At 46.7% G+C, this 26,580-nt stretch overlaps 1 protein-coding gene across 1 annotated transcript in view; it reads right to left on the bottom strand.

The window, feature by feature from the left end:
- Positions 1 to 26,255, bottom strand: part of LOXHD1 (lipoxygenase homology PLAT domains 1) — a 183,971-nt gene extending 157,716 nt beyond the window's left edge. Inside the window, exons 1-4 of the mRNA XM_015439979.4 lie at positions 26,083 to 26,255; positions 17,988 to 18,102; positions 10,835 to 10,915; positions 8,507 to 8,691 (exon numbers count right to left, since the gene is read on the bottom strand). Of these exons, the coding sequence (XP_015295465.4) occupies positions 8,507 to 8,691; positions 10,835 to 10,915; positions 17,988 to 18,102; positions 26,083 to 26,212 (511 nt within the window). The 5' untranslated portion in view covers positions 26,213 to 26,255. The remainder of the gene's footprint in view (positions 1 to 8,506; positions 8,692 to 10,834; positions 10,916 to 17,987; positions 18,103 to 26,082) is intronic.
- Positions 26,256 to 26,580: the final 325 nt, after the last annotated feature.

The raw sequence follows: 26,580 nt of genomic DNA, 5'->3' as shown, positions 1-26,580 counted from the left end.
CATCACCAGGTAGGTAGGAGGAGACCACAGTGTTACCCTCAGAGAAACCTGAGCTTCACTGGAGAAACCCGAGAGATACATATTAGGTAGTTAGAGCCCTGAAATATGGTATTTCATGGCAATGTATACATCTCATAATACCTGACAGCTACACCGCTCCCACCACCATCAGTCTTGGTGGCTCATCTTGGTGGTGATTCTGCGAGAGCACATGTGAACCACAGGGAGTAGGTTGAGAAGGTCCTCCTCCCTGCCTGTGAGATTCCTTACATATCCCTGATTGCAGAATCGCTGCACAGGAGTGTGTGGCACAGAACTTTCCTCGCAGAGTTTAGAGAGGAAGGGGACACCTGAGGCAGAGGAAGTAGGTAATGCCATCCAGAGAGGCTGAGACTTCCCATCCAGTGGGGTCGGGGTGACATGCAAAAAAGAGGAGAGTAAAAGAGAGGAGGTGAGGGGCAAGGGGCCTTGACAGTTCCTCTGGCCCTGGCACATGTTTCAACAGAAGATCCACAGTTTCCTATATCACCAACTTGAAACAGAACTCTGGGAACAAGGAGCCACTCAATTAGCAAATAGGGCAGGCCCCAGGGCTCCAGAAATAGTTGCTCCACTGGGTCCATGCAAGGCTCGATAAGATAGGGCCTGAATCCCAAAAACGGCTGTTGGTGGTCTGGTTTCCGCTTCACAATCTCCGAACAGATTGGCACAGGGTGTCTAATACTGCCCTCAGGCCTCAGTTCCACTTCCAGTGGGGGCCTTGAAACCTCCTCAGGGTTAATGAATGCTGGAGACAACAGCTTTCAGAGCCACTGTCTACCAGACCCAGGAGCCAACACAATCTGAGCAAACAGGTTGAGAAACGGGAGCTGCTAGCTCTAGACCAAGAAACAGAAGAGGTGGTGGGGAGGCACTCTGTGCTGCTTGCCTTGACCTTTGTCCCATGTGCAATATGGGGATAATAATAGCCCCTGCTTCTCAGAGTTTTAAAAAGATACTCCTTGTAAAATGTATGCACACAAAGACACAAGACTACAGAAATATTTTGTCTCAAAGTCATATAGCTAGGAGGTGGTAGAGGTGAGATTTGAACTCAGGACTCCATGATTTGAGGTCTGGCACTCTGAGCCATGATGCTCTACAGTCTCCTTGTGAGCACTTTGTATGATGGAAATCTGTGTCCTCCACTGGACTGTGAGCACCTTGAGGGCGGGGACTATGTCCTTATGCATAGGCTCAGCATCTTAGAGCAGCTCAAGAGGGCATTGCCGACAGCAGCTGCTAAGGATGATGCTGCACCTGTAGGCAGGGGAGATGGTGCTTAGCTTCCAGCCAGGGGCTGCCATCAGTGTGGAGATGTTAATGCAACTACTCTGCCTCCTGGGTTCTGAGTTATCAAGAGGGTGAGCCATTCCTGGCAGGGTGGAAGAAATCCACCAGGAAGAGAGTCACACACATCCATGGCAATAGAAGGGATGCCAACAAGCAGATGGCAGGAGGGAAAATTCACTACACTTCTGGAGCAATTTGATAGCCAAGACTCTGTTCCCAGGGATAATAAATGCAGATATGCTGGAAAAGTGGTTGCCAGCCTTCCCTAGGCCCCAGAAGGTGCCAGGACCCCTGACGCCCACTCTTAGAGTCAGACAAGCCTAGAGATGGCTGCTAGTTCCCTGTGCCAGCTCTGTGTATGTCTGAAATGCTTATTCAGGTGTGATGTCTGACTGAACCATTCCATTGACAGGTTGAGGGCAGCCAGCCAAGACTGGGACGCCCACTCCTACTGATTCATATGGGGATGAGTCAGGATAATCCAGGAGGTTTCTCTAGGAGCCTTGAAGTCTTGGGCAAGAACTAAGGAGTTGGGGTGAAGGCATTTTCCTCTTTTCTTCCAGATGAACAGAAGCTTTTTGACTGAAAGTCAATATGGTCTATGGTCACTGTTAAAATGACTTAATGAACATTTTGAATGCATTAAAAGAAGTGACATATCAAGGGATCCTGAATAGCCAAAATAATCTTGAAAAAGAACAAAAGTTTGAGGTCTCACACTTCCTGATTTTAAAACTTACCACAAAGCTACAGTAATCAAACCAGTGTGGTAGTGTCATAAAGACAGACATATAGACCAGAGAACAGAACAGAGAACCCAGAAATAAACTATCATATATATGGTCAAATAATTTTCAACAGAGGTGCCAAGACTATTCAACAAGGAAGGGACAATCTTTTCAACAAATAGTGCTGGGAAAACTGAATATCCACATGCAAAAGAATGAAGTTGGACCTTGATTTGTATCATCTGCAAAATTTAACTCAAAATGGACCAAAGACCTAAATGTAACAACTAAAACTATAACACTTTTAGAAGAAAACACAGGGGAAAAATCTTCATGACACTGACCTTGGCAATTTTTAAGATATGACATCAAAAGCATAGGCAACAAAAGAAAAAATAGATTAATTGGTTTCATAAAATTAAAACTATTGGGCATCAGTGGACACTATCAACAGAGTAGAAAGACAACTCATCTAATGGGAGAAAAATATTTGTAAATTATATATCTGAAAGGGGGTTAATACCCAGTATGTGTAAGAGAGGCCTACAATTCAACAATAAAAGGATAAAACAACTTAATTTAAAAATGGATGAAGGATATGAATGGTTATTCTCCAAAGAAGATATGCAAATAACCAGTAAGCACATGAAGAGATGCTCAACATCACTAATCATTAGGGACATAATTTCACATTCATTAGGAGGGCTATTGTTTAAAAAACACACACACACACACACACACACAGAAAATAGCGAGTATTGGTCAGGATCTGGAGAAATTAGAACTCTGTGCATTGCTGGTAGGAATGTAAAATGGTACAACCACTGTAGAAAACAGTATGGTGGTTACTCAAAATTACATATATGACCCAGCAAATCTGTGTGTATATGCCCAAAAGAATTGAAAACAGGGACTCGAACAAATATTTGTACACCCATGTTCATAGCAGCATTAATCACAATAGCTAAAAGGTGGAAACAGTCCAATGTCTATCAACAGAATAGATCAAATAAGTTGTGGTGTACCCATACAATGGGATGCTACTCAGCCTTAAAAAGGAACGAAGTTCTGACACGTGCTATAGCATGGGTGAAATCTGAAGACATTATGCTAAGTGAAATGAGCTAGATGCAAAAGGACAAATATTGTATGATTCCACTTATACAGTTAGGGTATCACTAACACAGAAATCCAAAATCTGAAATGCTCCAAAATCCAACACTTTTTGAATACTGACACAATGCCATGAGTGGAAAATTACACCGCCTGATCTCATGTGACAGGTCACAGATGAAATGCTGTAAAACTTTTGCTTCCAGCACAAAATTTTCAGAAATGTTGTATAAAATTCAGTCTACATGTATAAGGTATATATGAAATAAATGAATTTCATGGATAGACTTGGCTTCCATCCCCAAAATATCTCAGTAGGCATATGCAAGTATTCCAAAATCTGGAGGAAAAAAAAAATCCCAAATCCAAAACACTTCTGGTCCCAAGCATTCTGGACTAGACTCACCATGTATAAGATTCCTGGATTAGCCAAATTTACAGAGACAGAAACTAGAATAGAGTTTACCAGGATCTCAGGGGTGGGGAACAATGGAGAGTTAGTGTTCAATGGGCACAGAGTTTCAGGGTGACAAGATGAGAAAGTTTTAGAGATGGATGATGACGGTTGCACAACAATGTGAATGTGCTTAATGCCACTGAACTGTCCATTTAAAAATGGTGAAGGTGGCAAATTTTATGTTATGCATATTTTACCACAACTTTTTTTAAAAAAGCAGCAGGATAACAGAGTCAGGGAGGCCCCTTCCTCTGTGCTAATGGTCCCCTCTCTGGAACACAGGGCTCTAGACTAGTAGGTACTTTCTTGGGAAGGGACTACAAAAAGAGAGGTCAAGGATCCTGGGGTTGCGTTCCTGAGAGGACAGAACCCTGTCTTCTGGCAGCTGAAGGGCTGACACCTAGATAGACACTGTGTTGTGTCGGAAACACTGGAACAGACAAGCAGAAGCCTCAGGGAGACTAGGGGGGTTAATTCCAGGAAGGCTGGACTCAAACCAAAGCTGGAGAAGCAATTGGTGGGGGTGATGTAGAAGGGGTTCTTGTGACAGTAGGAGGTTGGCCCAACTAATGCTCACAATCCCCACAATCACAGGCTCTGACCTCTTAGGTGCCAGGCTAATTGCCCTTGGTCATGCCCTACTCAAGGGGCAGGTGGAAAGCAATTGAACTGAGAATAGAGAGACCCACAGTCTAGTCCTAGCTCCATCAGCAAATTGGCCATTTGACCTTGGATGGATCCCCATGTCCCTGGGCCTCTGTGCACTCATCTCTGTAATCAACACTCTGCCTCCCGTTCCTCTCAGATCAAGGCTGGTATTCTTTACCCGGGTACAATCTGCATACCACTGGTGGGACATAAGATGCTAGCAATGGTATATGATTTATCTAATGTTATAAATTTATGTTAATATGTACTACTGTATGCCTGACATTTATAGCAAATGATAACAGCTTTTTATGATAGTAATATCAACTTTATTATTAAAATAAATTTGTAAGTTAATGTAAGTTGTAAAAAGTGACTTAAAGACATAGTAGTAATTAATAATGCAAACAGTACTTGAATCAGGCAAAACTCTTGAAGATGGAATGTGAGTTACTGGAGTTTCAGAACCCCCCAGATGGATTGAGGGAGCACAAACAACCTGCCTCTTCAGACCTCAGCAACAGATCCCCGAGTCCTGGAGATCAGACACAGAAAACCAAAAGCCACAGTCATTTGGTTGGTCCTGCTTTGTTTCTTTAAGGTACCAGATGTAGTGATTTTTGCCAACAAATTGAGAAGAACTAAGAAACTGAACTTGGTTCCAGGATCTTCTATCCACAAAACTGTGAGGCTGGTCAGCTTCTGCCTCCTTCCTTTGAAACCTCCTGTCTGTTTTTCCTCATCTCTACCTTCTACCCAATGGACTCCATTAAGAAGAGGGCAGTTCTAAAGATGCCATTCCCTTTAAGGGGTTAGAGGTTGGGTACTTCCCCAGGAAGTGCATTTAAAGAAGAGCCCAGAGAAGAAACAGTCATCTCCAGCAAATGTCAGGCACCGTACTGTGCAACAGTCCTGGTGCCCCAGAGCTCACCCTCTGTGCCTACAAGTAGGGCAGGCTCCCTCATGCCTGTGTCTTGACACATGAAATGCAAGATTCCCATTAGAGGAACACCTGGAAACCTGATCAAGGTCCAGTTCCCTCCACTCAACGATGATCCGCCGATCACCTCTGTCAGAGGGTCAGTTGGTCAACCTAGAACGCCTCCCTTCCCTGAAGAGCAGGAATGAGAGAAGGTTCCAGTGATTACCAGCCAGAACTTTGGGAACTGGCCCTTGAGGGTGGAAAGAGAGGACCAGGTTCCCTAATAGTCTGTTCCACTTTGGGGGCTGGTGGTACAAACACACTGAACATGCCCCCTTTCCTCTCTCCTCCTATTACTGTCCATATTGCATGTTTTGAAATATTTTACCTACCAAACTTCACGGATGAAATAATAGACCCCATTTTTATCATCGAAGTAGCAGCCAAATACCAAGTTGACACAATTTCAGGTGAAAAGCAAAGAAATTTAACTTTTTCTTTACCAATGCAGTCATTGGAATATTTGAAGGTCGGGTGCAGTGGTTCACACCTGTAATCCCAGCACTTTGGGAGGCTGAGGCAGGCGAATCACCTGAGGTTGGGAGTTCCAGACTAGCCTGGCCAACATGAAGAAACCCATCTCTACTAAAAATACAAAAATTAGCTGGGCGTGGTGGTGCACACCTGTAGTCCCAGCTACTCAGGAGGCTGAGGCAGGAGAATTGCTTGAACCCGAGAGGTGGAGGGTGAAGTGGGCCGAGATCTTGCCATTGCACTCCAGCCTGGGCAACAAGAGGGAAATTCTGCCTCAAAACAGAAACAGAAAACAAACAAACAGAAAAAAACCACTGGAATATTCAAAGATCCCCTTTTTCATTCCATTCTCTGGAATCCAGCCTGGAAACACTAAAAACCTAATGCCCTCCAGCCCATGAAGGGGCTGGGGGCCCAGGAAGCCTCATACAAAGACTGGGTTGGGGGTGTCTACCCTGAGGATTCTTATGGAACCCTGAAGAACCACTGAGCTACCTGAATTGTTTCTCATGATGACTTTTCAGAAGCTCTTCTCCTGACAGTGGAACCCTGGATTTTTGAGGGACCAAAGCAGGTCAGATGAGCTGAAAAGTGGCAAGTTTGACAGTGTGCTAAAGATTGATCCTAGTAGAGGTTGGATAAAGAATTAAAGATGCTTAATGTTTATGGGAGAATCTATGAAATTCACCCCAATTGAAAAAACAGGTGAAGGGCCCAGGCAAAAATTCTTTCTTTCTCTCTCTCTCATACACACACACACACACACACACACACACACACACACACACACACACACACAAATTGCCAATAAATATATGAAAAATGTTCAACCTCACCAGTAATCAAAGAAAGAACATAAAAAATCCTCTTTAATTATCCAACTGGAAAATCAAACAATACAACCAAATGTTGGCAAGGGCGAGAGACATGGGCACCCTTACACAGCTGGTAATACTGTGCACAGATACACCCTATCTAGAGCAATTCAGAAATGTCCCTCAAAAGCTTTAAGCATGTACATTCCACTTGACTTAGACGTTCCACTTAGGAATTTGTCTTAAAGAATCATAAACCTGTGCAAAGATTTAGGTGCAGTATTTATAATAGTATTGTTATAATAGCAAAAATTGTTTAGAGGGGGAACACAATACAAATGTACAATGATAAGGGATCTGGTGAATAAATGATGGTATCTCCATGCTCCAGGGCATCACAGACTCATTCCAAGGAGGGGTGTTGAGCAATGTTTAATGGCACAGAAGTAGTCATGCTGTGAAACAGGGGGTGTTGCACCAGCCCATTCATTTAAACTATGTATGCATAGAAAAGACTAGAAATGAAGACACAAAAACATCACCAGTGTTGTTTTTTCAAGTAATGGAATTACAAGTATTCTTTATGTTTGCATATCTCTATTTTCTAAATTTTCTGCAATAATCAAATTTTGTTTCTATAATCAGAGAAAGATCAATAATGTGTTTTAAAAAGAATTAATGGCCAGGCGCAGTGGCTCATGCCTGTAATCCCAACAATTTGGGAGGGGGAGGTGGGTGGATCACCTGAGGTCAGGAGTTTGAGACCAGCCTGGCCAACTGGTCTCAAGTGAAACCCTGTCTCTACTGAAAATACAAAAAATTAGTCGGGTATGGTGGTGGGCGCCTGTAATCCCAGCTACTCAGGAGACTGAGGCAGAAGAATTGCTTGAACCCGGGAGGCAGAGATTACAGTGAGCCAAGATCGCGCCATTTCACTTCAGCCTGGGCAACAAGAGTGAAACTCCATCTCAAAAATACATAAATAAACAAATAAAATAAAAATAAAAAAGAATCAATGAAGTCGCAAGTTATGATGATAGGAATCACAGAGGAACAAGTCAAGTGTCAAGTTGAGCTGGGAGGTAGATAATTGAAGATACAAAAATTGAGAGCTAAAACCCATCAAGACAATGGACAGAGGGTGGAGCTTGGAGTACAGGCTGGAAGGCAGACTCCAACAAGTGTGTTGGCCTTCTGTTGTTCAACTGAGTGACTGTGGGAAGCCACTTCTCATCTCCTGGCTCCCAAGTCCCTTCCCCTTTCAAGGTCCATGACTCTATGAAAGCAGGGTATTCTGGTGATGGTGCCTGCAATGTAATACCCCCCTTTTTGGAAAAGCAAATATGTTCTGTGATGGGGTGAGATGAGGCCAGAACTTTGGGGGACAAAAGTATCTGCCTACCATTATTCCTGTAAAATTAAAATGATTGAATTTAAGGCCTTTGTCCAGAGATGTCACTTGAAATAAATTGTTCCACTCCTCATAAAATCAGGAGGAGTCAGAAGGCAGCATGACAAGCTCTGGCAGCTGCAAGCTCTGATTCCTACCCACCATGCCTTGGCTGTAACTCAGCTGCCTTGGGCATCATAAGGAAAGAAAAAAGATAGGAAAATGGGGAAGGCTGCTTTGATCTCAAAAGTGACTTCCAATAGACACCCCATCAACAAGAATCATTGAGAACACAGGATATGCTCAGGCCTGCGCCCATCCTTCCATCACGCCTCCAAGTCCTCTTGTATTTCCCACCTCCTTGAACCCCTAGAGCATAAAAGTTTGCCCACAGGAAGGCCGCAGGAAGATATGGGACTTCCCCTTGGCCCTAACCAACAGGAAGGCCCTGGAGGATGCCAAGATAAGGTAGGTGAGACTGCCCAGAGCAAGACAGGCATGATTCTTTCCTGGGTGAGCCCAGCCCAGGCAGGGAGGGATGGCAGGCAGGCCAGCCTAGGCACTGACCTCTTGGCATGTCCATGGGGTTGAAGCTGGCCAGCAGGTCACGGCACCACTGGCGGTCACCTTCCACCTTGCTCAGCCAGTTGTTGCAGTTGAAGTAGTAACGGAGATGAGGCCTCTTCATGTCGGTCACGATCACGTTGTCCAGGTACCAGCTGGCATTCAAGCCTGTGTTGTCATGCTCAATCCTGAGGCAGAAGCCAAGGCCCACACCATCACTGGCAGAACTGAAACAGCACCCCTTCCATACTGGAATACCCAGATGTTTACTCCAAAGAGAGGTCCAATTATTCTGTTGTTGTTGTTACTTTATCTCTTGAACCTCGGTTTCCTCATCTATACAATGGGGATACCTTGCAAGGTGGATGTGCACGTTACTGAATGTTACATTGTTACGTTGCATGAAAGGAAATATTAACTGTCACTTTCACAGAAAATCCAAGATCCCTCAGGTTTGCCGTGGGACCATCTTGATTTTCCCCTTTGAGGTCCTGGCTATTCAGTGCCGTTGCCTTACCCTGGCCTTTGGAAGCAGTAAGCCTCTCCCACTCTGGCCCAAGCATGTATACACACAACACTTCTTGGCATCCAGCTGAGTCAAGGTCAAACAGGACAGTAAAGGGGAAAGATGATGACGGAATACCCAGAAGGCAGAAGCCAACTAGACCACCTGATTTACAGGACACAGTTCATACCCTGGGGCTCAACGGCCCCTCCGATTGCTGTGAGATGATTAAGTGTGTCCCTCTCTTCATCATGACTCCAGGACGTGGACAACAAGCAGATACTCCCCTTAGTCCTACAATCCAGAGGACCCCTATGACCATCTAGACCAGGGTGGTCCCATAGACATAACATGAGTCACACATGTGAGCCACATATGCAATTTAAAAATTTTCCTAATAGCCACATGTAAAAAAATCCAAAGAAACTGGTAGAATTGTAATAATGTTTCATTTAATTCCACTTACCATCTCAACATATAATTACGTAAAAATGTATTAATGAGCTATTTTTTCATTCTTTTTCTTGTACTAAGGCTTCAAAAATCTGATGTGTATTTTTTACAGACAGCACACCTCAATTTGGATTAGCCTCATTTCAAGTGTAACAGCCACATGTGGCCACGGGCTGCTGCACTGGGCAGCATAGATTCTGACTCTTCAAAATCTGTCCCCTAAAATCTTCTTACACTTCCCATAGCCCCCTCTATCTCCTCTCCAAGGTCCAGTTTCTTAATCCCTGGGCCTCACTTTGCATCAAACATCTTATCCCTATGAGGCTTTATCCTTGCAGGTATTAACAGGACAACCACAGCTCAATACAGCACACAACCCCAACAGACAAATAAAACCCATGATATACCAGGCCCCTCCCTTAGAAGGATGTATGCCTCTGTCTGGCATAAAGCCTAGCACATAGTAGGACCTCAGCTAGCGGTTGCCTTTACTCACACAATGATACCCCCTTCCCAATCTCCCCTGCAAGAGCCCTTTCCCTGCTCGTTACCTCCTTCCCTGCACTTAACCGATACCCAAGATATTAATGTACCCATTATTTCCCCAGGAAAGAGAGTTCATGATCCTGTATTTTCTAGTGGAAGGGAAAAAAAATCAGGACTAAACTGAGGCTGCATTTGACCTCCGTCCAGTCTTAGTCTGGGTGCAATCAGACCACAGATGAACATCTGACAATGGGCATGAACTTGAATGGGGGTGGATGGCAGGGACAATGAAGGAAAAGGGGGGCGATTGAAGGCTCTTCCTCTGCCACTGGACTAGTAGAGTTATCTCTCCTTATACCTTCACAAGAACCCCCCAGAGAGAGCAAGACTGGGGATGCTCTCTGTCCAAAAACATGCGGCAACAGGACTTGGTATCTCTACTACTTGCTGAGTGTTTACTGTGTGCCAGTTACTGTTTCAAGCACTAACTCATTGAGTCCTAGGGTTATCACAGATGAGGCACCATTGCTACAGAGGAGGAAACTGAGGTTTGGAGAGATAACCTGTCCAAAGTGGCACAGCTAGTAAATAACAGAACAGACACTTGAACCCAGGCACTCTGGACTCAGAGTCTCTGCCCCTAATCACTGTGCTACAATGTCTCTCACAGCATATTCTCAAGTTTGTAAAAATTTGTCTTGAATTGTCTTAACCAAAAAAAATGAATGTCCAGTGGGGAAGTTCAGGATGGGAGGGAAAGATTTGGGCCTTCGGTAGCCCCTCAAATAACAGCTGGGAAGTAATTAATACCCAGAAAGTGTCAATAGCGAAGCTGATCCCTCACTTTCATCTCCACCCTCAACCCTAGTCAGGAGCCAGCTTCTCACCTGACTTTGTAGATGAGGCCCACATTGTTTGTTCTCACCCGGAACACATCGACGTTGCCCTTCTCAAAGGCAGACTCGCTCCTGCAATGAACACGTGCACAGTTAGTGCAGATCAGCTGTTGGCTCACAGGCCTGGGAGGAGAGCCAAGGGCTGGCGTTCCACTTCTTCCTCCATCATCCCACTCCTGGGGAGAACTATAAGCAACCAGATCCCATTCCAAGATTCCCTTCTGACATCGTTCCAGGGGGAGGGCAGGGACTGCTAGCATCATTCCATGCCCTCACACCCAGGTTCTCATTTGATCCTTGCTATGAGTCACTAAAACAAGCACACAGGCAATACCAGCCCCATTTTACAAACTGCTAGTTGGTAGCAGAACTGGGACCAGAACCTGGCTCTCCCAGTCATGACCCCATGCCCTTTGGCTGCTCTGGGTTGGGAGGATGGAGGAGGAAGGAAGGAATAAATGCCTTTGGGCTCTTGGGCCTTCTTGCCGCTCCCCCTCACTGGCCTTGCTCTTGCTGGGAAAAGTTGCAATGGCAGCCCCAAGTAGATGCAGACCTTGGGTGGCAGTCCATGGTCCTGCCATTCCAACAAGAAAGAAAACACTCAACCCCAAACCAGCAGCCAGGGAAGCAGGGCAGTGAGGGAAGTGCATATCTGGCATCCTGCAAACAGTGTGACCAGAAGAAAGTACACCTGAGACATCAGCCATGAGGCAGCCAGGCAAGTCCAGATTCAGGGGCATCCTAAGTACAGTGAGCGTAGACACAGGAGGGCTGCAGCAGCCTCGCCACAGAATCCTCTGGGAGCAGAAGCCCGGAGCTCATGCCAACAGCTGTTCCATCTTGTGTGCAGGGCCGGGGACCCTGTCGTTCGAGCCCAGGCCTGCCAGCAGCTCTTGCTGTCCCCAGTTTAGCCCACTGGGCTGAGAGCTGCAGGCCTCACTCAGCGCTCTCAGCCAGGACTCTCAGGAACAGCACGCAGCTCATGGGAAAGGAAAATCACAGATGTGTGCCATCACAGAAGATTTATCCGCCATTGATGTCTTTTTAAAAAAGTGGAAGGGGAAGGGCCTTCTCCCCAAGGCATCAGGCTCAGACTCTCTTGGTAATAGAAGGCTTTTAAGGTTCTACAGAACCCAGAAGCAGTGATTCTGTGAATGGACTCATGGTGTCGAACATTCTGCCCTGGGGAGAAGTTTCCTTAACTCCAGACAACAATGTACATGGAGGCAGCCTTGGCAGGGAAACGAGACCCCTGCAGTATGCAGCCTGGGTGCAAAGGATGATGAGGAGAGAGGCACAGATCCTTCTGAGTTTGCTGGAGTGAAAGGGATGACGCCCAGGCTTGCTGTAGGCACCTGAGGAAGGGAGGGAAGAGGCAGGGCAAGGTGCCTCCACCATTGGCAAAATAAAGACAGAGAATGTCGACTGTTAACTCTTGATGAAGAGCAAGGAAAATACAAAGTTTTCTCCTTGAAGCACCAGTAAATCCTCCCGCCCAGGAAAATAACTTACCAGACCAAGCATTTAAAGGGAACTAAACCAAACTAGCAATCGTGAGGGTCTGGCTGATGTGGGAATTTCACTTTCAAAGGAGAATAACAACACATCCCATGCTTTGGTTCAGAGTCACAGCAGCTGTCAATGACTTGGAGAACGTGTGGACATTGTTTCTGCACATCAGGATTATATGAATGGGAAACAAAAAAAAGGAATAAGAGGTATTTTCTCTCCTAATATATAAGACAAGGCAAGTGAACTCTAGAGTAAATAGACAAGAGCCTCTCCATCAAATAAATACCCTAAGAAACAGTCACCCTGGGAAGCTATATAATGAAATGCTTTGCAACCACTAAAAATCCTATTGTAAAAAAAAATACTTAATGAAACACAGACAGGTTTATAACATAGGCTTAAAAGAAAAAGTAGGTTAAGACAAGAATGTGCAAACAGAATAATCAATACAAACGGGATACCATCTTCATTTAAAAACAATGGAGTGCGAAGATTTATTTTTAAAAAATCATGTCTAGATGGTGAGGCCATTATGAAGTGTTGGCTCCTTGTTCTTGTCTATATACATTTTTAACTTTCCAAAAGGAACACATATTGTTTCTGTAATTATGAAAAAAGCACAATCCCATGTTTTGGCAACTCCCCCATCCCCAGCCCAGCCTGCAGACTACCTGGATTGAATTCTTTGGAAGCAGTTTGGGAATTACTGGGCTTTATCTTCTGATGGTGCCCGAAATTTTAGAAACAGCCATTGCCAGTAAATAGGGAGAAAGGAGGGGAAGTAACCCCATTATTAGCCAAAGACAAGGTGTGACTTGGAAGGAAAGCAGCTGGCTTTCTGAGGTGCTACTGATGAAAGTTCCAGAAAAGAAGCTCCAACAGTTGCATTCAGTAAAGGAAAGCTCCAGAAAGGCCCTGCACCCATGACGGTATCATTTAAGAACGTGGTGGGTGCAATGGCTTATGCCTATTATCACAGTGTCTTGAGAGGCCGAGGCAGGAGGATCATTTGAGGCCGGGAGTTGAAGACCAGCCTGGCCAACGTAGCAAGAGATACGTCTACAAAAAAATTTAAAAATTGGCTGGGCCTGCTGGCAGGCACCTGTAGTCTCAGCTACTCTGGAGGCTGAGGCAGGAGAATCACTTGAGCCCAGGATTTTGAGGTTGCAGTGAGCGAGCCATGATCTTGCCACAGGACTCTAGCCTGGGTGACAGAGTGAGACCCTGTCTCTAAAAAAGAAAAAAGAAAAAAAAAAAAAGAATGTCAGTTACCTCCATTACCTTCCAGCAACCAGGCTGAACATGAATACACACGTTCCAGAGCATTTGTGAAATAATCCACCATGGCGCGGCGCTTTATATCACTTGCCGGGGGGTGGGGAGGAGCATATATGGAAGCAGGGACACCAGGGAGAAGATCTACCAGGATAGACAGAGCAAGAGCAAAGGGAGTGCTCCACGCTGTCTCAGGACTACGCTGGAATATTTCTGGGTTCCACAGTGCTTATGAGATGGACACCAGTCACTTTTTGGAAGACAAGGGGAAGGCTTTCCATGTCACAAGAGGAGGAGGAAAGAGTGGCAGTGACAGGGCTCTTCTGATTGCCTTCACTCAGGGTCGGGGCTGGGATCATTCCAAATAAGCCCCCAACTCAGGATTAGCTTCTGAAATCCTCACTTCTGGATTGCAAATGCCTGTGGGTTTCAGAAAACCGGAAGTAGGAAAGAAATAGCAAAGGAGAGAGGGTTTCGGGTCAAAGGAAATCTTAGAAATCTTCTTGTTTCCTTACGGAAGGCTGGAGCCTCACCAAGGCCACTGGTCAATTCTCAGATAAAGGCTAAGGCAGTGCACAGTCCCTGCCATTCAGCAGGAACCCCCACACGGAGATCCTTTACAGGCTGCACGGGGCATTTTAGCCATCAGCCAGGCAGAGCCATCAGGCTAAAATGCCAGGCATTCTCTGACATGCTCAGATGGTGAATTTTCAACCAAATAACCATGTTCCAGATGATACATGAGATCCCATCCTTTTGCCATATTCCGAACACATGACTCAGGGCTGGAGGTGGCCCTGGTTAATGGGGAAGGGTGCGAGGAAACCCAGAAGATGGCGCCTTCCTCTGGCAGCCACTGCTGTGGGTACTTAACTGGGGTGGGGTCAGGGTAGAGTTTCACTAATGGAGGAATCTAAGTCCAGTGGGTACCAAGGAATGCAGACGCCAGGCCACAAGGGCGAAAACAATCAGCACTGGTACTAAGTTCCTCTTGGAGAAGGAGTTATTTTGTACTGGGGAAAAAAAAATCCTAATACAGCATTTGGGAGTGAAAGTGAAGTCCTGAGGCACGGAAGGAAAGGCACAAGAATGACAAGAATTGAAGGGTGAGAAAGAAGAGAGAGAATGTGGGAGAAACAGGAGGGAGAGGTGGGATGACACATGGCGAGAGGCCACAAAGGACAGGTCAGGAGAAACTCCACGAAAGAGGATGGCCAAGTTGTAAGACTGAGGTTCTATTATTCCTTTTTAAGTTGTTTGCATTGCTGCAATGTGAACTCTGTCTGGTGCCAGGACCTATCAGTGAAGTTCGTTACATGCAAATATGCATGTGTGTGTGTGTATTATGGGTGTGCAAGGAAAAGGCAGTTGGTTCTAGCTGTAGGTTTGGGTTTGGGTAGCTCAGCGTGGAGAGGACAGAAGGGCAGCAGACAGTGAGGTGCGAGGAGACTGTGGGAAGTGGACATTCTCAGCCAGATCCCAGGATGGGGTGGGGCAGCCGATGGCCTGAGCTAACTGCATCTAAACCTCATGGAACAAGGGAACCTCAGCTGCCATATGTTCTGGGTTGCAAGGGCAGCCCAGAATTCCTCAGAAAGCAATGCCCCTCCCAAACCTGCAGTTTCCATCTCGAATGGAAAGATCTTAGATAGCAAGGACCATGTCTTCAATGCTCTTTGAAGGCCTTTTCTCAGTTCTTGTCATAGACAGACTCTGGCCTCCTCCTTCCCCACTCCTCCTGCTCACTATGCTCAGATGATCTCTGTTGATACAGTAAGTTGAACCTCCACTAGTCAGCTTTCCAGCAAGGCCTTCTTCAGCCTGACCTTCCAGACCTTTCTGACTTTCCCCCTCCCTGCCCATCAACATGGTCCCACATTCCCAGTCACAGGCCTCCTCTGCCCCCATCAGCCCGCAGGGCTGTTCGCTGCCTCCAGACTTAGGCAATCTGTTTCCCTTAGTCTAAAGGACGCTCTTTCTTCCTCTCTCTCTCATCTGAGTTATTTTCACAACTTAAGACCCAGATTAAGTGTCTGTCCCTTTAAAGTCTCACTCTAGCCACACTGATACCACTGGCCTTTGCTGAGCTCTGACTATATACACAGAACTGGGAGAGATGCTGGCAGCGCAGAGCAGACCTTCCCCCGGCCCATCCTCCAGCTCCCTCCATCCCTCCTCAAAGTCCCTCTCCAGCCTCTCCAGCCCCACAGCTGGGACTCCGAACTGTGTCCCCGTCACTGAGACCACCCAGTCTGCTCTAGAGCACTCCTGATCAGCTGGACTGGGGCCTTGGCCAGACCTATGCTCTTGCTGCCCGACCTGGAACATGGCCCAGATATAGACAGAGACTACCACCAGTCTCTGGGGCCAACCCCTGGGGTAATTGGGGAGGGTCGATTCCCATCCCCAGGGCTGCCCCATGGGATCTCAGCAAAGCCAGGAGGTCCCAGCCCTGCCAGCTCATTCATGTCCTAGACCCCCTTCGGGCCCCATGAGAGGGAAGGCTGGAACCCAGACTCCTGGGAATGGAGGTTCAGTGGAAATCCATGCCATGTTATAAAGGGTGGCTCAGGGGCCCTTCCTGAGAAGATGTTTTGGCAAATGAAAAAGGGGAAGAATCTGAGGATACTGAATGTGTGAAAGGAGGGAAGGCAGTGAAGACCACCATCAAAGGAGAAAAGGATTAATTTGGTTTTAAAAGGAAAAGCTGGGAACTTCAGAAACCAACCGGGCAACTCCCTAGTGTTTGTGGCTTCTCCCTACAGCTGTGTACCCTGGGAGCACATGGCAAAGAGGATGGAGGTTTCATGTATTCTCTTTACCGTGCCCACATCATCGGATGGAAAGACTTCCACAAGCGAGTCAAGCTGCAGTGTAAGCAGTACAAGAAGGCAGGTACCCTGTTCTGCAGAAATGGATAAAATGGGACATTACACCTGCCTCAATGCAGCAGCACAGATGCTATAGCCCATGTCACATGGGGCCTGGCCAGCCTGCAAGATACAGGGTGCAGGGATCTCCTGGCCTCTACAGTTTCCTCTGCCAGCCCTGGAAGTGCCAGGCCATTTACTCCAGAGTCACAATCTGGAGCACCAGGATGTCTTAAGGAGCGTCTTCCTCACACCCCCTGGGACCATAGGGCCATGTGGTCAAGGGAATTGTCTACATCAAGAATGGAGGTTTGAAGGCCAGGCACAGTGGCTCACACCTGTAATCCCAACACTTTGGGAGGCTGAAACGGGCAGATAACTTAAAGCCAGGAGTTCAAGACCAGCCTTGCCAACATGGTGAAACCCCATCTCTACTAAAAATACAAAAAATTAGCCAGTTATTGTGGCACACGCCTGTAGTCCCAGCTACTCTGGAGGTTGAGTCAGGAGAATCGCTTGAACTTGGGAGGCAGAGGTTGCAGTCAGTCGAGATTGCATCACTACACTCCAGCCTGGGCAACAGAGCGAGACTCTAGCTCAAAAAATAAAAAAATAAAAAATAAATAAATAAATAAATGTGGGGTTTAAGGACCAGCTTCACCACTGAAAACCTCCATGACTCTGAGCTACTCACGCCTTTCTAGGCTTCGGTTTCTCCATGAGCAGATTAGAATACAGCCGCAGTTTTCAAATGTTTCATGGCCCCAGAACCAGCTGATCAATTCTGTTCCATTCAGCACATTTTGAAAGCCAGCTGAGCAGACCACTCCTGAGGCCCTAAACGTCTCTGAAATCCCATTCGTCTGCTAACATGTTCTCAGGTTTTGTGTGTTCTTTGGTGTATGCGTGCGTGCAGTGGGGGAAAGGATCCAAAGGAGACAACAGTCCTAACCTTCACTAGTTATAATAAAACAGAGCACGCAAAGCATACACACGCACAAGCACACACACAAGCAATCCCTACGGCGAGCTGGGTGTGCGTTGGCTGGCAGGCAGGTTTAACAAAACACTGGTCCCTGGTGAGACCTCGGTGCAGAGTAGTCTGTGCTCACAGCTCCCTCACATACATGGTCTTCCCGATATCTGTGTGATGATATATGAGGAAACCAAGGCCCTGGGTGCAGAGAGACTGGGCCAAAGTCACATGGAACTAAGGGACAGCTAATATGGATTCTTGGCAATTCTGAGATCCATAGGAGGCATTACTGTTCACAAAAATCAAGAGAGGAGCTGGGGGAGGTGCACAGGAGGTCACCGGGAGATCCCCGGCTGGTACACGGTCTGTCATTAGCAGAGGCTTCATACCACTTAATACACCTGTGGTCAGATGTGCCTTCTCCTCAGAGAAGCAGGCCACCCTTGGGTTCCAGAACTTAATCTACAAGACTAATGGCCCAGGATCCCACCAAGGCCAAGTGCGTACTCACTTGCTGGTGAGCTGGAGTTTGGGAGAGAGCCCATTCTCTCCAAAAAGCGTGATGAAGACATTGGCATCCGTCCCTGCACCGCGAACATCCCCCGTGGCTGTGACCACTTCATACACTGGAGGAGGAGAGGAGGAAACAGATTGCAGGCTCAGAAAAAAACCGGAATCCTGTGTGGGCCTGGAGAAGCCAGCCCTTGCTGGGGAGGCCCAAGCACAAAGGACTCTGGGAATCCCTGCTGCATCCTGTAGGCCTCTGAGCCATGGTGAGACCCACAATATGTCCTGCTGCAAGACCGAAACTTCACACTCAAACCACGCACTCATTTTGCACACGAGGAGGCTGAGGGCAAGGGGGCAGGCCCTGCACAGTATCAACACCAGAGCCCAGCCCAAAGCCTCCAGATGCCCATTCCGTAATCTTTCCAGCACAACACACTGATACCCTCCTAGACATGGCCTTCTTCGGAGCCTGCACCCAGCTCCCAGCTTCCTCTCTGCCCTCTACACAAGGTGACTGTGGCCAGCTCTCACCTCCCATGACCTCCTGGGCACTGACATTTCAGTCTCAGAATAAGCTGTCCCAGGGCTGGGTGTGCAGAGCTTTGCAGGGGGTCCTTCTTTGTCAGGGGCTCTGATTTCTCTCTCCTCAACCCCTTGAAGCTTATTCTGTTTACTATCAACACCTTTCTTATTCAGGGCATCAGTACAATTGGAGCCCTATCCACTTCCTGGAGAGAGAAGGCAAGAATGCATCTGGATTCTTAGAGACAGCAGAATCTACTCCAGCCAAGTGAAGCAAGCAGGATGCAATAGGGATATTAGAAGGCTTACAGAAGTTTTGGAAAGGCTGGAGGCACGTGCCCTTTACCTATTTCCAGAAGCAACTCCTGGAATCACAGCACAGAACCTGAGAAAGTTTGCTGCTACCAGCCACCCCAGAGCCACATCACCTCTGCCAAGAGCAGAACGCAGCCCACCATCACCTCCCTGTCCTTCTGCTACTCATGTCTCAAAAATAATTCCTTGTCCCCAGCTCATTCCATTATGATGCTCACTTCTGAATCAAAATCTTGCACTGGAACAGACAGTTCTGGAAATCTAAGGTACATATCTGCACCACAGAAGGCTGAGAAAAATCATAATTCCACGTTGGGAAGATGGAATTTACAATGTGAAGAGTCAGCAAAATTTGGGGAGGGTGTTTTAAATATTTGGGGCATATGATCAATGCCCACCACATCACTGGATTGTATTAATACCAGTACTTAATAATTGTAGTAATAAACAACACTGAGTGGTTGCTTACTATATGCCCTGAGCTAAGGGCTTACGTATATGATTGTACCTGATTTTTACGGCAAACCTATTATTATTTCTACTTCCGGTCGTCTCAGAGCAGATCCCCAACCAGATGCTGAGTATATTTGAGCTGCCCCAAAGATGCCAGGCTGGTTAGGAGGACATTTTGAAGTTAGACATTCATTATTTAGACCTGTCAATTCAGAGCCCATTCCACAGAGGGCACAAGTGGCAAGTGCGAGGGGGAATCAGGGAGGAAGGAGAAATATAAATAACGTGGAGTGTGCTGTTGTGTGCTAGGCACCTTGGCAGGTACTTTACAGATAACATTCATACTTCAGCATGCCCAGAGCCAGTGTGGGCTGGTAGAAAGTGCCGGACTCTAGTGCCACAGAGACCTGGATGCAGCCACTGGCTCCTCCACTTTGAGCAAGGTGACCCTGGACAAGTGCCAGCCTCTCTGTAACACCTGGACGATCTTACCTGGTTTGCAGGGCATTCTGGGGATTAGAGATGATGTATGGAAAGCCTCTGGCACATAGAAGAAACTCAACAAATAGTAGCCTGGTTTTAAAACTATTGTTCATACTGAAAAGCCCATTTCAACTCTGAGAGCTAAGAGTTTGTTCTTTTGGCAGATTAGATGTAGCTCAACTAACAAGCACACGATCCACTGCTTTTCCAGGAGCCTTCAGGACACCTCTCATTCTCATGTGGTCCTTACAGGCCTGGGAGGCACCAGGAGCAGGAGTGTTTTGGGGTGAGTGGACCTTTTGATGTCCTTGGTTCTGATGAAGTTCCCATCAAGGCACCTTTAGGGAGAGAAAAGCAGCCATATATTTGCACAACTCCTTGTCTCTTGTGATAAGCAAAGCCTTAATTCTTAATAGTCTATACCACAAGAGCCTGATCAGCCCCTGGAGCTCACTCCTGACTCCTCTCAGCAGACCTGGGACCTGACGAGTTGCCCACACAGCTTGTACATAAAGGCATTCCCAAACCAAATGCCTGCAGGAGAATGACCAGCCTGGTGGGAATTCTAGAACCACACCACATGAGAGAAGACGTAGACACAGGAAAATGCTTAGTTTGGAGAAAAGGAGAGGAGCATTGGAGAGGCATAGGAGAGGAATGAAAAACTAGGTCAATAGTTGATTCTGGGATACACAGCTACTTCTTAAACAGGACACAAGGCCGGGCATGGTGGATCACACCTGTAATCCTAGCACTTTGGGAGGCCGAGTCGGGCGGATCACGAGATCAGGAGATCGGGACCATCCTGGCTGACATGGTGAAACCCCGTCTCTACTAAAAATACAAAAAAATTAGCCAGGCATGGTGGCGGGCACCTGTAGTCCCAGCTACTCGGGAAGCTGAGGCAGGAGAATGGGGTGAACCCAGGAGGCGGAGCTTGCAGTGAGCTGAAATCACACCACTGCACTCCAGCCTGGGCAGCAGAGCGAGACTCTGTCTCAAAAAAAAAAAAAAAAAACAGGACACAAACCATTAAAAAAACTGACAAACTGGACTTCATTAAAATTGAGACCATCGAGAGAAAGGCAAGCCACAAACTAGGAGAAGGTATTTGGAATGCATATATCCAACAAAGTACTCAGAGCCAGAAGATACCAAAAATTCACATCAATCAATAAGAAAAAGAGGAAACCACACTACTTTTTCAATGGGCAACAAGTTTTTAAGAAGATAAGTGTACACTTAATACCCAGAAATTTCACTTTTAAGTCTTTACCCAAGAGAAATGAAAGCATGTCCCCACAAAGAACTGCACACAAATGTTCATAACAGCTTTATTCCTAATAGACCCAAACTGGAAACACCCTAAACGTCCATCCACAGGGGCATAGATAAATGAACTGTGGTACATCCGTACAACAGAATACTACTCAGCAATAAAACAGAATGAACTCCTGATGTACAATACAGATGACTCTCACGTGCGTTCTATGCAGAAGTCAGACCCAAAACACGACATACTTTATCATGTCATTTATATGAAACTCTAGAAGAGACCAATCTAATCCATTGTAGCAAGAAGCAGAAAAGTGGTTGCCTGGGGTCAGAAGTAAGGGGAATTGACTGGGAAGGAGCACAGGGAATCCCTGAGGGCCAATTTAAATGGTCCATATATTGATTTCCTAGTGGATGCAAGAATGTAGCACTCATCAAACAGAACATTTAAAATAGATGCATTTTATTATAAGTAAATTATACCTCAATAAAGTTGAAAAATGGACAAAAGACTTAAACAGGCATGCCACAAAAGAGGATAGCCACATAGCCAATAGACATATGGAAAAGTTCTCAGCCTATTTATCAGGGAAATGCAAATTAAAACTACAATGAGATACTGCCATGTACCCACCAGAATGGCTAAAAATAAGAAGACTGACAATACCAAGTATGGGCAAGAATGTGGAGTCATTGTCACTCTCATACATGTAAATTGATCCAAGCACTGGTAACTAAATATATGCTCACTTGTGACCCAGCAATTCCACTTCCAATTATAAATCTAAGAGAAACAAGAACATGTGTTCATCAGAATATGTGTACCAGATTTGTAGTAGCTTTACTTGTAATAGCAAAAAACAAAAAACAAACAAACAAAAAAACCCCAGAAATAACCCAAATGTTCATTGACAATGGGATGGCTAAACAGACAGTGGTGTATGTATCAAATGCAATAGTAATCAGCAATAAAAAAAGAACAAACTATATAATGTGTCACATGGATAAATCAGATATGATGCTGGAAAAAAAGCTAGACCCACACAAATGTGTACACTGTATGATTCCATTTAAAAGTTCAAGAACAGGCCAGGAGCGGTGGCTCACACCTGTAATCCCAGCACTTTGGGAGGCCGAGGCAGGCGGATCACGAGGTCAGTAGTTCAAGACCAGCCTGACCAACATGGTCAAACCCCGTGTTTACTAAAAATACAAAAATTAGCTGGGCATGGTGGCACGCACCTGTAATCCCAGATACTTAGGAGGTTGAGGCAGGAGAATTCCTTGAACCTGGGAGGTGGAGTTTGCACTGAGCTAAGATCGCACCACTGCACTCCAGCCTGGGTGACAGAGTGAGACTCCATCTCCAAAAAAAAAAAAAGTTTAAGAACAAGAAAAAGACTAATCTATGATGACAGAATCGGGAGATTTGTTGCCTCTGAGAAGGGGTGTGAAGGAGCATTCTGGGGGCTGGAAATGTTTCATATTCTGATCTGAATAGTGGTTGCACAAGTGTATGCATATGTAAAAATGTGTTACTGTACCTTCATAAGTTTTGTACTGTATATACATTATTGCTCAATTTTAAAATTATAATTTAAAGAAAAACTCAATTCAAATAACTGAAGAACTATCTTTAGAAAACAGATACCTTGTAGAGGACACAGAATTCTGTTGGACTCCAGATGGGAAGACCCCCTCTAATAAAGTCTCCTAGTCAGTTTGAATTGTCAATTGCAACAGAATGTTGCTCTTAGCAACAGCCCAGCACAAGAGAGGTACTCAAATAATTACCTGGATGAATGAATGATCATATGAATGAATGAAACAATCAATGAATGAATAGGGAACAAAACTGACCAGGATTTGAAGCCCAGTTCTACCATTACTGGCTATGTGATTTCAAGCAAATGGTTTACTAAGCTTCAATTTCCTCATCTCTGAAGTGGGAATAAATTCCTCCTTGAAGGACTGTGATAAGGATTAAGTAAAATAGCTTTCAATGCTTAAACTCATTGACCTAGAATTTACATTTCTGGGAATTTACCTTATAGACATTCTTCCACAGTTGCATGAAAAGATAGGCATTTCATAAGTGGTTACTATCATCATCATCACCATTACTATAGTGTGAATGTGTCCTCTCCAAAATTCAGGTGTTGCTATTGTGATAGTATTAAGGGGTGGTGCCTTTAAGAGGTGATTAGGCCATGAGAGCTTCCCCCTCATGAAAGGGATTAGGTGCCCTTATAAAGGGGCTTGTCCTTCTGCCTATTGCCACGTGGGAACACAGCAAGAAAGTTCTCACCAGATACTGGCACCTTGATCACAGACTTCTCAGCCTCCAGAACTTTTGAGGAAGAAAAAAAATATGTATGTTCTTTATAAATCACCCAGTCTCAGGTATTCTGATATAGCAACAACAATGGACTAAGAGAAATCATTGCTATCATTTCCATTGACAACATCCCCAAGGAAGCTGCCTTGCAAAATTTATATCCCAACAGATGCTGGGGGACTCTGTCTAGGATGCAGGAGAGGAGATGCCTCCGGGGCTGGAAGCCTGTGCGGGGTGGCCTCTGAGGCCCCTTCTACTCTCCAGTTCTGGAATGGGTTGTTCTTCCCATCATGGGCCCTGTCTTAGGAGACAGAGCAATGTGCCTGGTTCAGCCTGCCCTCAAAGCACTGAGGGAGCTGCTCTCCTCCCTCTGGTTACTGGGGAACCCCAGGGTAGCCAGAAGGCAGCCTAAGGAAGAGAGAAGGAACACCTAGGCTTTTCTTCCCTCCTTCTTCCTCCCCATCACACTCATCAAGACTCTCCATCTAACACCAGAACCCAGAGTTCAAAGGAAGTAGGGGACCCGTTGTTCTAGCACTGAGGATGACGATGACAGCACAGCTGGAGCTCAGCATGTGACCACCATTAGCATCATCCACATTTATAGGCAGTACCCTGCAACAGACAGGACAGTCCATGGTTCCCTTAGAAATGTCAGCGTGGCACCCACCTCCACTTGCTCTTCTCCAGCTATTTTTACTGCAGTCAAAATTGGGCAGTACAAGAGCAAGGACCAGCCAGACCAGCCGGATTCAAATCCTAACTCTGCTATTTACTAGCTGTGTGATCTTGAGCAAGTTACTTAACCTCTCTGTGCTTCAGATTCCTCAACTGGAAAAAAAAAAAAAAAGGATATAACACATCTGCCTCAATGTGTCATCGTGAAGATGAAATTGGTTAACATGAATAAAGTGCTTAGCTCAGTGCCTGGCGCATGGTGCATGATCCTATTTGGCAGAATCATGAGATGAAATGGGGCACTTGCCTGGAAAAAGATATTTGAGGTCCTTGTGGTCCATCCTGTTTGTGACCTTGCTCAAGTCACTTAATGTCTCAGGGCTTCACTCTTTTAACTTGTGAAGTATACTAATCTGCCTGCCTTGACTGTGCTCAGGGATCTTAAGGATCAAACATGAGAACATTAGTAAAAGGGCTTCGGAAAGGATAAAAAGAAGGATCACTGTGGCCACGCTGAGGCATGTAGAGCCTATAAACAAAAGTCTATAGTGTGCTGGCTGTGAGAGGTTCTAGAATGATCTCACCAGCAGTCACGGTGGCTGGGGAGAGTCACCTGGGAAGCCAAGCACATATGGTGGGGATGCCTCCCCGATGTTTCACCTCCCAGCCCCTCTCCTCACAAGAGGGTCAGAGCTTGAGGCATGTGTGCTGTTAGAAGGTGGCCAATGCTTCCTTTGTCCTGGGCCCACTTCCGTCTACTACAGCCCCCACTTCTATCCCTGGAGATGCCCAGGATCCTGTACCTGGAAAGGGGCCACAGCCTTCCTGACCCCAGCTGAGACCACCTCCTCTGAGCCCAGGTCTGCGCAGGGGCTGAACAAAGAGGACTAAAGACAAGTACAGCAAGGCCCCGCCCTCACAGAGTTTAGGGTGTCTGTGGCTGCAAGCCAGACACACCAGCTTTGCAGGAAACAATGGAACAATTATGAATTGGGTATAATCAGGGAACTCGTGGTGGACTGGAATCAAGGAGGGCTTCATGGAAGAGATGGGATCTGAGCTGGGCTTTCAAAGTGAGGACAGGAAGAGGGAGAAAGGGGAGGACAAACAAGGCCATGGGCAGGCACAGGGCACACATTCAATAAATACTTGTTGAATGAATGAGTGAGTGAATGCATGGATGAATATGGTGCTTGCAGGGACTAGCGAGCCACTTTGGAGTCAGCACTGAGAATTTAAGTGGCTTCAGAGACCAGGCAGGCAGCACCGATGAGTAAACCAGACCTAGTATGAGATGACAGGGAGTGGTGGAGACTGTGATAAACTGGATGTCCAGAGCCTATCGGCATTCACAGACAAAAAGATTTCAAAACACAGGAAAGGAAAAAAACAACTTAAACTTTGCAGGCCAAAACCAGCTCCAGGGTCACAGTTGACCTCTTCTTTGGTTTACCTGGCAAGGAGTTAGAGCAATTTCAAGCAGATCTCGTGTGGCCCAGGGAAAGATGGGACTAGAAGGACAAGGCCCTGGGGTCCAGAGCACCGGCTGCCCTCTACATATGGGACGGACATCTCCTTGCAAAGTCCCAGGCTCCCCGTCTCCATCAACCACCGTGGGCGTAGGATGAGGGGTCAGGCTTCCTCCCCAAGACATCCCTTCATGCCCCCGGAAGTTCAGGGTCCTCTGCCTGATGCAGACCACATTCTCGGGGACTAGACTGGAACGTGGCTTTGGGGACGTTCAGGAGCTGGAGAACATGGGGCCGTGGGGCACTGCGGCTCTAGTCTATTCTGTTCCACTGAGAATCGGGGGCTAAAGGCAAGTAGCTCCACCTGTGTGTACAACAGGGACCCCACCACCCCGCATAATGCCTGCCTTCTTACTCCTAGGGGATGTGGGATAGACACATGGGATAATCAGTGAGAAAGGGCTTGCTCCAAAATCTTAGAATGATTCCCCCACAGCCAGGAACAGACCCCCGCCCACCGCAGCCAGCTGCACCACCCACGCCCCCAGGCTGGGACCCCGCACCTTTGGCCTTGTAGTACTCGTGTTCCAGCTCCCCCTCGTCGTCCTCTGAGGCGTAGTTCAGCAGCTCTGCTTCGTACAGGGCCAGGAAGTCGATGTCCTTCTTCCTCCGCTTTTTCTTCTGGGGCATCATTCTGTCAGCTGCCTTTTCCCAGCGCTGGCGGGCTCACTGTGCCGCCTCCTCACACCTGCGGGAACCTGAGACCTCCTCCCTGGGCTCTGGCGCCCACGGCCCTCCTGTAGCTCAGGCCTGGGTGGGCCAGAGTACCCCCTTTTCTTGGTTTCCCCGTGCCCAAGAGGCTGTTCCCTCTGCCCTCTCTGGCTCCTGAGCTGAACCTCAGTGCCTTATCTCTGAACCTCCTGTGCCTGTCCCCTCCCACCACCCTCTGGTGAGCCACCTCCTCCTCTGTACCTGTCCTGGGGCTTCTCCTTGGGCCTCATCACTTATTCATGGCGTTCAGGGCAGGCTGGCCTCCTTCCCCTCTCCCCTCCCCACAGCCC

Source organism: Macaca fascicularis, chromosome 18, assembly GCF_037993035.2.
Source record: "Macaca fascicularis isolate 582-1 chromosome 18, T2T-MFA8v1.1".
Lineage (NCBI taxonomy): Eukaryota > Metazoa > Chordata > Mammalia > Primates > Cercopithecidae > Macaca > Macaca fascicularis.
The sequence above is the reverse complement of the archived record's forward strand: the minus strand, read 5'-3'. Positions and strand labels throughout refer to the sequence as shown.